Here is a 17,621-nt window from a genome sequence, read left to right as displayed (position 1 = left end):
TAGTGCACTTATATAGCAAGTTGTCATTTATTTTGGATTCAGCCAATAGGCTGCCGGAGCGCTACGAACAAACCTAGCGGAAAACCCCAAGAGGTGGGACTTCACCGCAAACAGCCAATCAAAACAGAGTATAGCGCTTTTTGTCCAATCAGAGGCGGATATATATGACCGAACAAGTTAGATTAAAAGAATACACGCTATAATTTATTTATATTTTTAAATAATTCGCCGCCATGACGTCATTATATTTTATTTTGGCGTAGTTGATTTTCTTCTCAGTTAAAAAGCTGGTTAGTTAAGAAAAAAACCCAACAACTTTAACGCTAGTTCTTGTTCGCTAATTCACTACCTAGCAAGCTCTCTTAGCAACTTAGCAACCAGAGACCAGCACAGTGCTAGCGGTTAGACTGGTGAGCAACCGCAGCTAGCTCGCTGGCTAGCCGAACCATTCAGGTATTATATGTAAACATCAGGGGCAGAGACATTTGAAAGGCAGCGGTGGATTTTTCGAAGAGGTTTTGATTCAAGACGGAGCTTCAAGAAGGTATTTATTTATGTCATTTGAAAAAGAAGAGAAGTAGTTTCCAGCTATAGCTTGCTAATGTTTTTACCTGCATAGACTTATAGATATTCCTGCAAGTCTGTACAGCGCAGCTTTTATCCATCATCATGCCATTCTTCTGTTATTCCAATACAAAATGTACCAGCTTTTGTAAACATGTCATGCTAAGCAACCAACTAGCCTACCAGACAGATGTTTAGCGAATGACACAGGTGATTGAGTCAGTGGAGAGATGCAGCACAGATGTGGTGTCATTTCTACACATGACTCTCAGACACCAGGATTGTTATAGTGGACTTATAGGTTTCTTTTTAAGCACACGTGTCCTGGTATGGTCTCTGACATTCAGCTAGATATCCAAATGCATCAGATATTCTCCAAAGAGTCTTATAATAGAATAGAGAAGATGTCTACACCATTTCTTTTGTACCTCTCAGAACCACTACCCATCTACCCACCAGGATTGTCATGCTTTTTTACAGCAAATATGTTCTTAAAAGAATTCTTGTGAATTCTCTCTGGTTTTTTTCTTTTCTTACCAGTACATGGGATGACCTTTTAAATCAGAGGAATGCATTTCATATGCTTTCATTCGTTTATTAATTCATTCATCTTCAGTAAGCGTTTTATCCTGGTTATGGTTGAGATGGATCAGGAGTCTATAGGAACACCGGGCATGATGAAGGAATACGACCTGAATAAGAGGCCATTTTATTGCAGGCAACACAACACGTACATACCTCTGGGTGATTTCGTCTAGACAGTCCACCTACAGGCATGCTTTGGGAAATGGGAGGAGACCAGAGATCCTGGAGGAAACCTGAAGAACATTTGATCATCTCCGTGAAATAGGTTTACAGAGACTGTAGACACACAATGTTGTGTTCGTCCCCTTTTTGCTGCCAAAACAGTTCTGACCCATTGTGTATTAACAGCATTAACTTCCTCAGCAATTTGAACTACAGAAGCTTATCTGTAGCAGATCTGTGGCCTTGGCTGCTATCGACCCTGTCGCTGGTTTACCACTGTTCCTTTCCTGGACAACTTTTGTTGTTGTTCCTGGAAACATCCCACAAGAGCTGCAGTTTTGGAGATGCTCTGACCATCTAGCATCACACTTTGGCCCTTGATAAACTCGCTCTACTCCTTATGCCAATTGTTCCTGCTTCTACATCAAATTAAAGGACAATATTCTTGCTGCCTAACATATCCCACCCACTACCAGGTGCCCTGATGCAGAGATATTCCTTTCACTGGCTATAATGTTATATGATGATAATGTTATGTCTGGTCAGTGTATACAGTAAAACCAAAAAAAGCTCTGAAACAAATGGGATATCAACAGTTGAGGTTAATATTTAGAAGTTTGGGGGGTTCAAACTATCATGGGGCCTTGAACACAGTCCTTAACCCTCTCTTCTCAAGGTGGACTGTATTTTGGCTGAACTTGTACTCTGAGCCCAGCTTCCTAACAACAACGCAAATCATTTAATGTCTATGGCAAAAAAGGCTTTATTTGTATATAGAAAGACATCTCCACAAATAGTTGATACAATTTTGGTCTTTAATTTATAATCTTAAAAATGATTAGTTTTTGTCTTCATTCAATGAATTGCAAGTTCTAGCTCTGGGGGTGAGTCTTGCTCTTCAGTAGCAGCTTGTTACATACATTTCTGTGCTTTCTGCATACTTCTCATTCCCTTGTTTCCAGCATATTTCAAATGGTAATTGTGCACATTTGAGATGTTCGGTCACGTGCAGAGGAGGAACTCGGGGTATGTCAGTAGAAGAATGCTGAGATGGACGATCTGCTGTGGCGACCCATAACGGGAGCAGTCACAAGAAAAAATTATATATATATATATCACCTGATGATGACCTCCAACTCTACGTCATTATTAGTGCTGCTTTCAATCAAAGATATCGTGATGTCTTCATCCATGATATTCTCATAGTTAGAGTGGGAGGCTGTGGTTGAAGAAACCATTTAGAAATCATTTATAGGCTCATATTATACTTCTTCATACTTGGGATTTTCAGTACTGGCACTGTTTTTATTTTATTTATTAATTTTTTTAATTTGACAGGAACATTGTTATTGGTTCTTGTGCAAATCATTGGAGTGCTTCACGTGCTTCCTGTTTCAGAAACAAATATGCCAACATACAGAATCGAATCATGAAGCCTAAGACAGCAAGTGTGAAGACCAACGGACTGAAATGCATTTCGATTTACGTTTTAGATCACACACGCTGCCATTACACCCCACTAACCGGGACAGAACGATCATATAATGAAGGTCAGAGATGGCTGTAGTATATGCGGTATTAACAATAGTTCAATATGGTGGTTTGCTGCTAAAACCAATCTGAAGTGTAAAAACTTGATCATTATATACATTCGGAAAACCGAATCGACTGCTTTTGAGCTCTGTTTCTTTTTGTCAAAGTGCGTTTGATGTATTCAATTGCAATTTTCATAGTATTGTCCGTGCTGTGTCTTTATATAGGAGCGCCCAAACCCCAAACCCCAAACGAGAGGGGGGGATTGGGGGGGTAGAATACAGCTGTTTTCAATGTATTATTTGACTGTGTTCGAGCATTATGAGCATTTTTGAAAAGAAAAAAAAAAAGAATAGCATGAACATTGCATCTTTTGCATGTGATTACGTCTTCGCTTCTTTGTCCGTCTTTGCGTTATCTTACCGCAAGATTGTAGAATCTAGTCTTGCTCGTTTGTTCAGAAATGTACTCAAACAATGAGACGAGAATTTTTTGATATTGTTAAGCAGGGAGTGGAAAGTGTGTGTGTATATGTCTGTGTGTAAATTCCCCTTCAGCTTCCGTGACACAGCCTGCAGCAAGAGGGGAAACCCAAGCATCCACACTCAGCATGTTTGACTCGGTGTGTGTGAGTGTGTGTGAGTGTGTGTGAGTGTGTGTGAGTGTGTGTGAGTGTGTGTGAGTGTGTGTGAGTGTGTGTGTGAGTGTGTGTGAGTAAATGTGTGTGTGTGTGAGTAAATGTGTGTGTGAGTAAATGTGTGTGTGTGTGAGTAAATGTGTGTGTGTGTGAGTAAATGTGTGTGTGTGTGTGTGTGTGTGTGTGTGTGTGTGTGTGTGTGTGTGTGTGTGTGTGTGTGTGTGTGTGTGTAACGAACACAAACTGTATTTGCTCACCATTACGTAAATTCAGCTCTTGGCAGTAGTTACAGGCAGAAGGCTGCAATATGCTGATATGCCTCTAATATGAGTAATATTTTGCATGGTTAAAGACATACTTCAGTCGTATTATATCATAAGGCACATTTTTAGTCCTCCAGGTCCACCACATGTCAACCAGCCAGACCTCGCAGGCTGCTGCTGGGATTATTGCTCAGCGTTAGGCGTGAGCCTCGGTAAAACCTGTTTCCAGTGAGTGCTTCAGCCCATATTTAATTCATGCTGTTCGGAGTGTCACTTTCACTCATGCAGAGCAGAAACCTGACGGCAGGGAAACCAAAGCATGTGGTGTAAACTTGCTTTCAGTATTGCACTTTACACTGATGTGTTCTTTTGTTGTTTTTGCTAATCAGTCATCTGATTGTCAAGTCATCGCTTGTCCTGTTTGGCAGTGCAAGCTTCCTGCTTTTAATACCTGTATATATTAAACATTACTGTTTTTTTTTTCGTCACCAGCTCTGAATGTGCGGGTGATCATGCGAGTGCCTCACCCATGTCCGTGCACTCGCTGACTCCTCACATTCGGACCGTTTGAGCGGGCTCTGCGATGCAGCCATGAGCTCGGTGCTATGGAGTCAGGAGAAGGGGGCGGGCAGCCCGCGGGACGACTGGCGCTTCTTCATGCTGCTGAAGGAGTGCGTGGTGGAGAAGGCGGCACAGAAGGTGGTGCGTGTCCAACGTGGAAGTCTGGGTCAAGTCTGCCCCGAGCGCAACAGCCTGGGCCGCCCGCTGCCCCCCGCCAAGGGCAAGCGCAGCCTGAGAATTCTGGATCAGAGCAACGTGGTGGCGAGCGTAGACGAGCGTGATGCACTGGAGCTGGACGAGGCCCTGGCCGAGCTGCTCTTCCCCATCACCAACTGCGAGGAGCGCTACGGGCTGCTGTGTGACACGGCACGTCTCCAACGGGCTCGCGCCATCCGCTGCGGCTCCAGGGTGCGAGTGCAGCTACGCTCCGGCGACCCGCCGTTACCCGGCGTCGTCAGATTCAAAGGAGCTCTGCTGCCTGACCGCGCTCTCTCCGGGATCTGGTTCGGTGTCGAGCTGCTGGTGAGGAACTGGTTTAAGTCCTGGGTCTGTTTTTATTTTAGAAGTCGGCTCATGGTGTTGAAGTTGTTTTTAATTGAAGTTGTTGAAGTTGTTTTTAATGTTTTTAATTTAATGCGTAAATTTCTTTTTTTTTTTTGCAATACAATACATTTGCAATACATTACAATATCACATTACATAAAGCTTCATAAATCAGAAATATAAGCGTACTTTTAAAATAATAAAGAGAGAAAGAAAAAAAACTTTAGGTAGCCATTTCTGTCAAAACATAAACCCAATGGTTTTGCTTTAGCTTGCAGTGCTGAACATGTGTGTGCAGAGATAGATTATTTCGATAATCGATTAATTGGACACTTTTTTTTTTTTTAATAATCGATTGTTTTGTTTTGTTTTTCCTCATTTTTTAGAGATGTTTTGCTTATTATAACTATATAAAACCCTAATTCAGTGTACATAAAAAATTCAAAAGCCACATATTAAGTTTAACTATCTTTAATTTTGACTCATGCTGGGTTGTTTATTTTTGTTGAAAAAACAAAAAAAACCAGCATTTGAGTATGCAAGGTGAAGCAATGTGTGTAAAAGAGCATTTATATTGTTTTTAAAGATAATTGTAGATGACAAGTTGACAACCATGCTTAAAAAAAATCAATATAAAATATAATACAACATTTTGACAATTTTTATTTAAAAAAACAAAACAGACATTTTGATCATTTGTAAAGATGTAAGCATCTAAAATATATAATTAATTACAATGGTTTCAGATTTAGTGTTTGTTCGCACCGTTTTTATTGTTTCTATCACGATGTCGCGAGTGAGCTGATTGCGCAACCTGATGCTCACGATTCACGACAGAACAGATCCAGTGCGACTGTCCCGAAGTTACAAACAAATAGCACTTCATCAAACTACACCATTTTCACATGATGAGGATTCTACAGTTTCTGTTTACTGGTTGCTGATGTTTCACCTTCATCCATGACTTGGGACGCACACTATTTCCTGCTGCCTGTTGACCCTGTTCTTTACGCCATTTTGCAAGCGGCTGTGTATCTTACCGTCACGCTAATCTGTAACTTCAGCAGCCCAACTAATCGATAATGGCATTTGTTGACGATGAATTTTATTATCGATTATTATCGATTTTATTGATTAGTTGTTGCAGCCCTAGATGACTGTGTGGTGTTGAGAAGGGTGTGCAGTGGTGATGAGTGAGCGTGTGTGTGTCTGTGCACGTGTTCTGTGTGTGTGTGCGTGTGTGTTCTGTGGTGTTGAGAAGGGTTGTGAGGTGATGAGTGCATGTGGGGTGTTTTTTTTGTGTGTGTGAGGTGATGGTAGTGCGTGTGAGGTGATGGTAGTGTGTGTGAGGTGTTTTTTGTGCATGTGAGGTGATGGTAGTGCGTGTGAGGTGTTTTTGTGTGCATGTGAGGTGTTTTTGTGTGTGTGTGTGTGTGTGTGAGGTGTTTCTTTGTGCATGTGAAGTGTTTTAACTAATCGATAATGGCATTTTTGTGATGAATTTCATTATCGATTATTATAGGTTTTATTGATTAGTTGTTGCAGCCCTAGATGAGTGTGTGGTGTTGAGAAGGGTTTGCAGTGGTGAGTGAGCGTGTGTGTGTGCGTGTGTTCTTTGTGTGTGTGTGTGTTCTGTGGTGTTGAGAAGGAGTGTGAGGTGATTAGTGCATGTGAGGTGTTTTTGTGTGCGTGTGAGGTGATTTTAGTGTGTGTGAGGTGAGGAGAGTGTGTAAGGTGTTTTTGTGTGTGTGAAGTAATGAGTGTGTGTGAGGTGTATTTTGTGTGTGTGTGTGAGGTGTTTCTTTGTGCATGTGAAGTGTTTTAACTAATCGATAATGGCATTTCTTGACGATGAATTTCATTATCGATTATTATAGGTTTTATTGATTAGTTGTTGCAGCCCTAGATGAGTGTGTGGTGTTGAGAAGGGTTTGCAGTGGTGAGTGAGCGTGTGTGTGCGCACGTGTTCTTTGTGTGTGCATGTGTTCTGTGGTGTTGAGAAGGAGTTTGAGGTGATTAGTGCATGTGAGGTGTTTTTTGTGTGCGTGTGAGGTGATTTTAGTGTGTGTGAGGTGAGGAGAGTGTGTGTAAGGTGTTTTTGTGTGTGTGTGAGGTGATAAAAGTGCGTGCGCTGTTAAGCAGGAGCTTGTATTAGGGTTATACTATATATACTGTCTATGATAATATCGTGATTGTTGTTATAACGATTTAACGCAAAACCCAAACAAAACACGCCTACAGAGTAAACGCATCCGTTATGTGATGAAGTCTAGTAGGTTAGACTCGTGTGCATACGCATTTAGTGTGTTTTTTTGTGTATCTGCATGATTCAGTCTATTAAAATGCATTTAGAATGATCACAAAATTCAAGACATGAGGCAGAAAATGTGTACATTTATATTATTCCATATAATCAATATCACTTTAACCAGATTGTTCAACAAGATTTTGGAAAGTGGAGGATGCCTGAGGAATGGAGAAGGAGTTTGTTGGTACCGTTTTTTTTAACAATAAGAGAGATGACTTTTTTTTCCCACGTTTTAAACAACGAAGCGGCTTATTTATGAATTTTTCCTGGGTTTTTCCCGGTTTTACAAACTTCAAGCGAAAAAAACCGAACCCCATAACATTAGACCAATGACATTTCCGAACGGAAATGAAAAAACGCACCACACCTGTGTTCTGAGCCGCACGGCATCGGGAGAAAAAACGTTTCTTTTTAAACGCACGATGATGCCAAAAGATAAACTCCCGAGAGAAATAGTTGTGAAAGGAAGGAGGAAGACAGTAAACAATGACTTTCTTGGTAGGCTACTGTTTAGATACAAGCCGTTGTAACGCGTTGAGTCTGGGTCATGGGAGAGCTCGCTAACTCCAGTTGCAACAGAAATCATATAAGCACAGACAGGTTTCCAAAACTCGTGCTTTTTTTATTATTCTTGGCAACAGCGTTACGGAAACTTAGAAATGAGCATCAGATAATAGGGACATATTCCTCTGTCTTGTACACATGCAGTAATACCGGAGAAATGCGGCGGCAGGCTATTCCCAAAATGCCGCTCTGCTCTTAAAGGAGCCACAACATATTTTACCCGTTACAACGTGTAACAGACACTGTCTTTTGTTAAAGCCTGTGTAAAGTTCATTAGTTTCAGTGTAGACACCTGCGGCTTATACACAGGTGCGGCGTATTTATGTTCAAAATAAAAATCTTTGTCAAATTCAGTGGGTGCGGCTTATATTTGGGTGCGCTTTATAGTCCGGAAATTACGATAAGCAATATTGCACGTAAAGTGCCGTTTTATATTTTCTCCAAAAAATTCTAACAGTTTAGTAAAAGTTAATATTAAGAGAACTAAGTTTTAGACACCACAATGGTAATAAAAGTAAAAATGCCCATAAAAGTAAAAAGTATATATTGTCTAATTTTCGTTTTCCTTTTTCCTCAATATCGCACACCCTAGTGTGTGAGTGTGTGTTTGTTTATAAGCATGTGTGCAGTGAACACACCATTTGTGTTTGTGTGTGGTGTTGAGCAGCTATGAGCGGAAATATTTGTTTGTTTTTTGTTGAGCCTGTGTGATGTGATGTATGTGTGTGCATTGTTGACTGTATTTGTGCTCAAAGTGTGTGTCCTCTGATACAAATATGTGGTGTGTGTGTGTGTGTGTGTGTGTGTGTGTGTGTGTGTGTGTGTGTGCGCGCGCGCTCTGATGGTTGAGATTCTGGGCATGAGCAGAAGCAGGGTGAGTAACCGGGACAATAATGCGTTTGTGTGTGTCGTGCCGGGGGACGTGCTGTGTTGAGGACACCGTGTCCAGCTGCTCAGTTTCACTATATGGAGGCTCCTCTCTGCACACGCGCACACACACACACACACACACACACACACACACACACACACACACACCACACTTAATAAACACGCAATAACGGTGTGCAGTTGAGGTCTGAAGGAACCTACACACGGTGTGTGTGTGTGTGTGTGTGTGTGTTTAAGGGGAAGAGAATAAGATCATGTAACATTTTGATGACCTTTTTTCTTTTATTAACTCTGTGGTCTGTTTTTAAATAGAAAACACCAAAAACAATGTTAGTGAACTTCCTCAAACCCACATTCAACTTCTATATTTAACTGAAGCACTGTATTTTATTTCTTCATTTTGGGAATTTACTAGTTGATATTGTTCACATGGTTTTATTACTGATTATTTAGGATTGTGCTAGTTCTGATCAGCTACACAAACATTTTGAGTAGAATAAAGCCAATCGTTGTGTTTAAAAAAATTTAAGGAGGAAACTTAACAGAAAAAATTATGTATCAACTCTAAGGAAAGTAAGAATTTTATATTATATGATTATAATAATTATAATATATTATTATAATAAATAATTTGCATTCTTTTTTTTATGCTTTTTTACATTTAGAAATAATAATTTTTATTTAAATTAAGCACAAAAATCAATTATCTCTATAAATCTGATCTAAATTTGTTCAGGCAGAAATAAGTTTATAATTCTGTCTGTCTCACTCTTCCTCTGTCTGTCTCTTTCTCAGGAGGAGGGTCGCGGTCAGGGTTTTACTGAGGGCTCGTATCAGGGCCAACAGCTGTTCCGCTGTGAGGACGAATGCGGCGTATTCGTCGCTCTCGACAAACTGGAGCTCTGGGAGGACGAGGAACTGGAAGTAGATCACCTGAGTCTGGTGGACAACGAGCCCGATGTGGAAGGAGATTTCCCTCCTTTGGACCTAAACTCTCGCGTCCTGGTGCAAATACACGAGGGCCCTGAACGTGGCACGGTCATCTTCTGCGACCTTTTACCCGGCAATGAGACTCTCGGCTATTACGTCGGTGTCGATATGGTAAAAAAATGTTACAAAATTGGGCAGCTAATTGAAGCCTGTGGGTCCAAATCAGCCGGTGTCATCGCTTCACATCAACACAGTCGAAAAACAATATTTTTATTGCCATCACAATTTTTCAAATCACAACTTAGGTTGTGATTGAGCCTGGAAAACACATTTTTGTCCCACTGCCCAATTTTAACTTTCATTGTACTGGTTGCATGAAAACCACCAACACTAACGGTCGGCTTTCAGATGAACTGTATCACCTTTTGATCATGGTGAGAAAGCAATTCGTCTCTCTCGATGAGGATCAGATTTCTTTAGATGTTAGGGGTGTGAATCTTCACTGGTTTTGCAACTCGATTCAATTACCATTATCATCTCGACGATTCGATTCGTTGCATCCTCAATTTTTAATATTACTGCACATGGCTAAACATCAAGCAAAACTGCAGAACACAGCAGGTGCAATTAGAACTAATTAACACTAGTAAATACACACAGAATGTGTCTTCGTGCTTACCAGTTTGTTGATAAATGACAAAATATACAGAGATCTACTCGGATTTGAACATACTTGGTCATAGCGTCTACCATTTTAAGCTAGCGCAGCTAACGTGCATGGGACGATTGATGTCAGTAGGCTATAATCGATTATGGTTTATTACTGCATCCATTCAGAATCGTCCACATCCGCATCGCGATGCATCATAGAAAAGATTAATTCCAACACCACTAGTAGACATGTTAACTCTTCACAAGGCTGTAGCGTTGAGATTACATCGTACACTTGGTGAAGATTCTCAAAGTTTCCATGAAGTTCCATGTTTTTTTGTTATTATATATAGAAAGAAACCAAACCAAATAGCAAATCCATCAAAGTTACTCTGATTCAGACACAGGTATGAAAAGCACATCACATAGGAATGGACACATCCGTATGTCACAGATCAGCGGTTTGCTGTAGGAACGCTTCCCTACTCATAATCACAGAGTTTATCACTGTCTGAATGCAGGTCATCGAGACGTGTCCAAGAGTATGAGGTGTTCTCTCGGCTTCCGCGTGCAGTCAGCCAGCAGCCCACTCGCCCCGTCGGCTCGAAACAAAAGAGCAGTCACACTTCAGAGAGGGGCGGATGGAGGGATAAAAGGGTGGAGGGATGGGAGGGAGAGACGGAGGGAGAGCATGAGCTGCATTGTGGAGGGCAGCCAAACGCTTGGACAAGACACTGCCATCACTCACCCACACACACAGGGTTCACCAGTGGCTTCAGGCACAGCACAGAGCGGAGATTGTTTGTAGAACAGTTTGGTCTCTGCAGGAAAGGTTTATTGGGTCTATTTGTTAGTAAAGTCATAGACCATATATAACTGCTGAATTTCGAGTTTGTTCAGCTTTCAGTCATGTGACAAATCATCTGGCTGCTACATGACTGTTCGGGAAAGGTGTTCGAGGTGTTTATCATCCTGTTGTTAGGTGTAGATCAGATCTTTTTTTTTTGTTTGAAACAGTTGTAGAAAACGAGAAAAAAAAGGATAATAGTGACTTTCTAGTCTGCGTTTTTTTTTTTGCTCGTAATATTATCAAGGCTTGAGTAGAAAGTGGATGATGAGCTAGACCAGTGTCAGTAATAGGGTGCTGTACATCTCACCCTCAGGACAATCCCATCGGTGACTGGGACGGCGTGATCGACGGGAAACTGCTGTGTAACTTTGCCAGCCTCGAGCACACCCGTCTCGTGCCCATCTGTGATGTCATGCCAGGTGAGTGCTTGCCTTGTTTTTGTTTTATTATTTGGTGTCAGTTTTTTTTTATTTAGAAGTTTGCGGTTAGTGCGGTACATTTGCATTGAGATAAAAAAAACATCTGAAATCTGAGTGCACATGTGCACTTTTACTGTACGAAAAAAAGAAAAAAGTGATATTTAAACATTTTCTGTAAGGAGACAATATGAGGAAATGTTTTTGGCCACATGATCATAAAATTTCCATGTTGCACAGTCTGTCCTTATTTGCTTATCCTTATTTGTTTTCACTATTTTGAAAAGATTTCGGAGTGTAGCTGTGGAGATTTGTGCTCATTCAGCCACCAAGGCATAAGAAAAGTCTGTGTAGGGTGAGGAGGCCTGGGGTGCAGTCTGTGCTCCAATTCATCCCAAAGGTGTTCAAAAGGGTATAGAAGATCGCAAAACCCAAAATCCTTCACTCTAATCCATGTAAACCCAATATTCATGGAGCTGGATTTGTGCACAGGTGCATTGTCATGTCGCCTTGTATAAGTGAAGGGGAACATAATGCTACTGCATTTAAAATCCTATGCAATTGTGTGCTGTGGTAACGGTTTGGAAAAGGAGCACCTATGGTTAGAAAAGGCATGTCCTAGTACTTTTGTTCATATAGTATATTTATTCAGCACATAAAGAAGTCGTCTCTAGTGTCAGTGCTCTAGTAGAGGCATAGGAGAGTCTTCGGGACTGAGCTGCTTTTAATACTTTTCCAGTAACTACACAATGTTTATTATTATTATTGGTTCTGGTGAGAAATACATTTCTATAAAAATTGTATAAATGGATGTCTGTAAATCTGACTGTGTCTATACCAGGGAATTAAAAAGTTTTCCAGCTATTCTAATGAAAGAGATTTCGTTCTTCACGGATAAAAAACTGGCTAATGTTGGTAGTAACTTGGTCTTCAATTTTAAAAAATTGTGCTATCATGGTATATTTTATATCTAAACAACACACAGATGAAACGTATTTATTACAGAGGGTATCTGCATCTCTAGTAATTATGAGCGATAAGCACAGAATGGGCGCTCTCTGTGTCTTCTCGTCACACTCAAACTTTCACGCGTACCATTCGCCCACACACACACTACATTTTATCACAAATGAATTGTTTTGACCTTCATTATAAGCGGCTGCTCTAGAGTTTATGGTCGCACTTGATCATCAGTGACCATGGCATGTATGCGTTTGATTGGGGGAAAGTGTGTGTGTTGGTGTGTGTATGAGAGATAAAGAGAAAGAGGGAGAGAGACATTCTGTTAGTCTGCAAACAGAACCGCTTTCTGTTCTGTTAGTCTTAAAGCTTGTTTTGAAAGTGAAGGGTCCGAGGCTTTAGATTTCCACGTACGTGTGCGTTTGTGCACGTTTGGATGTTTCCCAGTCATGTTCATCGTAGCATGATATTTTTTCGAGTGTGTTGCTGAGACGTCTGTGATGTGTAGGCCCACAGAAAGCAGCCTTTTGTTGATCTAGGAGATAAGTGAATGAACAGCTTTTCTGTTGTTTGTTTATTAACCCCCTCCCCCTTCATCTATGGCCAACTCATGCATTACTGACAATAGGCTTGTGGATTAGAAATGAGTTTATTAGAGGGACAGAGCATGTAGGACGTTTTGGGGACAAGGTGAGGGAGGCGAGATTGAGATGGTTTGGACATGTGCAGAGGAGGGACATGGGGTATATCGGTAGAAGAATGCTGAGGATGGAGCCACCAGTAAGAAGGAAAAGAGGAAGACCAAGGAGGAGGTTTATAGATGTGGTGAAGGTAAATATGCAGGTAGTTGGTTTGAAAGAGGCAGATGTAGAGTACAGGGGGGTATGGAGACTGATAATCCGCTATGGTGCCCCCTAATGGGAGAAGCCGAAAGAAGAAGGTGGCTTGTGCATTTCTACTATTTTATGTTGGAGATTAGGAGCGAGATGATGATGATGATGATAATAATAATAATAATAATAATAATAATAATAATAATTATGGCAACTGTGTGGTCGGGAGCTGCTTGCTGGCAGTGGCACTTGTGATTTTTAGCTGACTTTCTAGTAAATAGTTCACATTTTTAGGACTCTTTTTACAATCCATTGGCCTCTTGGTCTGTCCAAGTGACTGACATTTTTGCAATTCTGTTGCTGCTGAATCTGTTTGTGTCAGCACTTTACTACGGGGAAAACAAAGCTTAATCATTTTATCTGAATAAAGGATAAAATTCCACTTTTTTGGTCATTATATATTCTTGACACTGTTTTTTTCTTATTTTTTTTAATATACCAAAAAAAATTGGTTCTTGTGTAGAGAATTGTCATTAGTTTTAGAGACGATTGTATGAGTTTATTACAAAAAAAAGAAAGAAAAAAAAAATACACACACACATATATATATATATATATATATATATATATATATATATATATATATATATATATATATATATATAATTTGTGTGTGTATATATGTATATGTGTATGTATGTATACTGTATAAAGAAATTGTGTCTGTGTGTAGAGTACTCCATGCAGGACCCGAGGCTGTCCAAAACCAGCTTCACTCCCAGAGGGAGCAGTGAGAAGTCTGGCAGTCAGAGCAAACCAAAGAGCAAAGGTACTACAGCATGCGTCCTCATGGCCTGGCCTAAAAATTATATTGCACACTACCCCTAATCTCTTCTAATGAATGGGGTTTATTTTGGTTTTATTTTGCAACTGTAAATGCTACACTCATAGATTTGTGTGTAAAATGTGTCTATCCAGGGTAATGTTCAAATCCACAACAGCTCCAAATTCATAGATCAGTGCACCATGAATGTCTTTAAAACAGCATCTATCTATCTATCTATCTATCTATCTATCTATCTATCTATCTATCTATCTATCTATCTATCTATCTATCTATCTATCTATCTATCTATCTATCTATCTATCTATCTATCTATCTATCTATCTATCTATCTTTAGCTGTTTGTTTTGTGATACTGTAGTAGGATATAATTTAATGTAAAAATTGCTTTCCAGCTTGTCAGTGTGTGTGATTTTAGCAGTCAGGCCTATCAGCCAGATCTTGGTTTTATTCCCTATAAACTTTATTTTGCCTCTTTTTCTGAAATGTGTTGTTTTCCCCTCCTTAGCTAGCGAGCATGAGTTGGTGTGGATTTAATGAGCTGTGTCTGTAGCATTATGTCTATCTCTAACACACTCTCCAATACAGAGAAATGTTTTAATGTCATGTCCTGCTGGTCTAAGGTGGCACTCTGCGTAAGGTGTAAATAAAAAAACAAATGCAATGATTTGCACTCTCATAAACCCTTATTTTATTTACAATAGAACATAGAAAACATATCAAATGTTTCAAGTGAGGAGAACAGTTACTTGAGTTTTGGGAAGAGAGTGTTATCCCATTCATGTCTGATACAGGATCTAGCTTCTCAGCAGTCCTTGGTTTTCTTTGTCATTTTTTTTGGTTGGATGATGCACCAAACCTTTGCTTGAAAGATCTGGATGGCAGGAAGTTCAGTCCAGCACCCAATTTTTTTACTATGAAGTCATGCTATTGTAATAAAGCAAGTATGCGGTTCAGCATTGTCTTAATCAAATATTCAAGGCCTTCTCTTAAAAAAAAAAAAAAAACATGTCTGGATGGATACACTATATTTCCAAGAGTATTGGGTCACCTGCCTTTTCATGCTATACATGTTTTTTTGCCTCCAGCTTTGTGCTAACAGTTTGGAACTCAATTGTACAGGATGTCTTAAGATGCGCTATAATAAAATTTTGCGTTCACTTGAACTTGAAGATCTGGTTTACATGCTTTGGAGAGAAAGATCTTGAGCCTTTGGAATGAATTGGGATGCTGACTGCACCCCAGGTCTCCTCACCTACACATCAACATAAATATCCATAAGCACACTCCAAAATTTTGTGAAATAGCTTCCCAGAAGAGTGGAGGGAATTTTATATTTATGACCAGGTGACCCAATAATTTGGAAATATAGTGTATGTTTCTGTACAACTTTTCAGCATAGATTGTGCCTTTCCAAATGTGAAAGCTCCAGTCCATAGTCACCAGGACACCCCTATACCATATGCAGGCTTTTGAATTGAGTATGAATAAAAAGCCAGATGGTCCCTCTGAGTGCATATTAACCAAAAAAGGAATTTCAAAACTTGGTCTGTCAGACCACAGAACAGTTTTCCACTTTGCATCAGTCTAATGAGCTTTAAATAAGCTTTAGCCCCTAAGAAGACAGTAGCATTTCTGGATCATGTTCGCATATAGCTTCTTCTTTGCATAATTGCACTTTATGCTTAATTTGTGGATGACAGTGAACTGTGTTCACGGAGTTGTGAGCATCCGCTCTCCTCTGCTTAGTGTCTCTCTTCCCTCAAGGCTGTTGTGTTTCTTCTTTTTATCTGAAACACTGAAGAGAGAGCACACTTATTAGTCTCATTTCAATGGGTTTATAAGATTGCAAATAATTACTTTTTTTATATACATTTTACACTGTTCCAACATTTTTTGGAATTGAGGCTGTACTAGATATAATTTCTTTTTTTTTTTTTTTTTTTTACAAATCATTGACCAAATCTACCAAATGGTCAAATAATTCATAAATAATCTTACTTTCTTTCTCCTTTACCTTCTTTCTTGCAATCCTTTTTCCATTCCTTTTTATTTTCTTTTGCATTTATCCATTCTTTCCATCTTCCTTTCTTTCGGCTTCCCTTCCTTCCTTGTTCTACTTATGCTTGTCTGTTTTACTTATACACACACACTGACGCTGTATGTTGAATGTGTTATGTAGCGTTAGGTCTGCAAGCTGCCAGCAGAAGCAAGTCCGAGTTTTATTATACATTAAACGGCAGCTCTGTCGATCACCCGAGCCAGTCCAAATCCAAAAGCACGTGGTACATAGACGAAGGTAAACAGCAGCCCAGAGAAATATGAAAGATCAACAGGAAAACATCAATAAATTCGCAAATCTTACCAGCAAGAGAAAGAGATGGCACAGCTAAATTCTTACTGAACCCACATTTACATTCGCACGCGAGACTTTTCACTGCCGATTCTTGCTGCTAAGATTTTTTTAACATCACTGTCACGTCAATCGGTGTTCCCCACGTGTCCTCATTTTTCCCCCCATCACCTGCATGGAAATAACGTCTGTAGGGGTTTTCGGGGGATTGGTGGACGGGTTCATGTGGGTGTAGCACTGTTGTATTGCATGTTGTGAAAGTCACTGCATTGCAACACTTCTGGTTCCTCGCATTCAACACGTTTCTGCTTCTTTCTCCCCATTATATTTCAGCCATTTGTGATCAGAACCTCTTCATGCACCCATGTGGAAAAGTATACTCAGTTCTCTGTTATTTAACTTTTTTTTACTTTTTTGAGAGAGATGTTTTTTTTTTTTTATTCTGCAAATTAAATTATTTAGTCACTTTATTCAGTTTGGACTATTTCATATAACAATTTCATAGATATGTATTTTGCATATAGATATGTTTTAGATAAGTTTGGATTCTAGGATAGGAAGTACAAATCTATATAAATATATAAATCAAAAATTCGAGAACTCATAATCCTATGATAAATTTGGATTTTGACATCATTTTGAGATAATTCATAAAACTTGAAACAAGACATTTTTAAAAACAAGAACATTTGAGAATCAATCAAAAGATTCTGAGAGCAGATACAGTAATTAACAAAAACAGATAAGTCAGGAATATGTGATAAGGTGAACTTTGAGAAAATTCTCGAATAATTAGTCAAAGCTTTAGGAACTTGTGCTCTTGAGATAATCAGTCAGACATTTTAATTAAATTCTGTCAACGTATTGTTGCCAAAGCTTAAAAAATACTTACTTTTTTTTTACTTCCTGAAAGAAATGTACTTCCACAGTTTAGGAACCTGAAATCACATTATTTATTTTAAGTCTGCTTTTCCACAGTGATGCATTGCTCATTCATGGATATTCCGGGTTTGGTAATTGAATGTTAATTGACTCCTCTCTGTTCTCCACACCTGCCAGTGGGTGAAGACCCAGCAAAGTCCTTGACCGAAACGCCTCCCGACTTCAACCAGGCCTCGCCACCACCCCGAGCTCCACCCACCGCCCCCTCGCTGTCCAGTGACAACAAGTTCC

The 17,621-nt window shown here is 39.8% G+C and overlaps 1 protein-coding gene across 4 annotated transcripts in view; it reads left to right on the top strand.

Moving 5' to 3' along the window:
• The first annotated feature begins 159 nt into the window (after window positions 1-159).
• Window positions 160-17,621, top strand: part of cylda (cylindromatosis (turban tumor syndrome), a) — a 31,090-nt gene continuing 13,628 nt past the window's right edge. Inside the window, exons 1-7 of one of the 4 annotated variants that reach the window (XM_046840577.1) lie at window positions 160-544; window positions 4,237-4,827; window positions 9,407-9,712; window positions 11,356-11,461; window positions 13,985-14,080; window positions 16,278-16,394; window positions 17,508-17,621. The exon at window positions 17,508-17,621 is cut by the window's right edge and continues 278 nt beyond it. In XM_046840577.1, coding sequence (XP_046696533.1) covers window positions 4,336-4,827; window positions 9,407-9,712; window positions 11,356-11,461; window positions 13,985-14,080; window positions 16,278-16,394; window positions 17,508-17,621 — 1,231 coding nt within the window. In that variant the 5' untranslated portion in view covers window positions 160-544; window positions 4,237-4,335. The remainder of the gene's footprint in view (window positions 545-4,236; window positions 4,828-9,406; window positions 9,713-11,355; window positions 11,462-13,984; window positions 14,081-16,277; window positions 16,395-17,507) is intronic. The other 3 variants (XM_046840578.1, XM_046840579.1, XM_046840581.1) reach the window with 3 other exon arrangements.

Source organism: Silurus meridionalis, chromosome 26 (assembly GCF_014805685.1).
Source record: "Silurus meridionalis isolate SWU-2019-XX chromosome 26, ASM1480568v1, whole genome shotgun sequence".
Taxonomy (NCBI): Eukaryota; Metazoa; Chordata; class Actinopteri; order Siluriformes; family Siluridae; genus Silurus; species Silurus meridionalis.
Note: the sequence above shows the minus strand (reverse complement) of the source record. Positions and strands in the feature narration are given on the sequence as shown.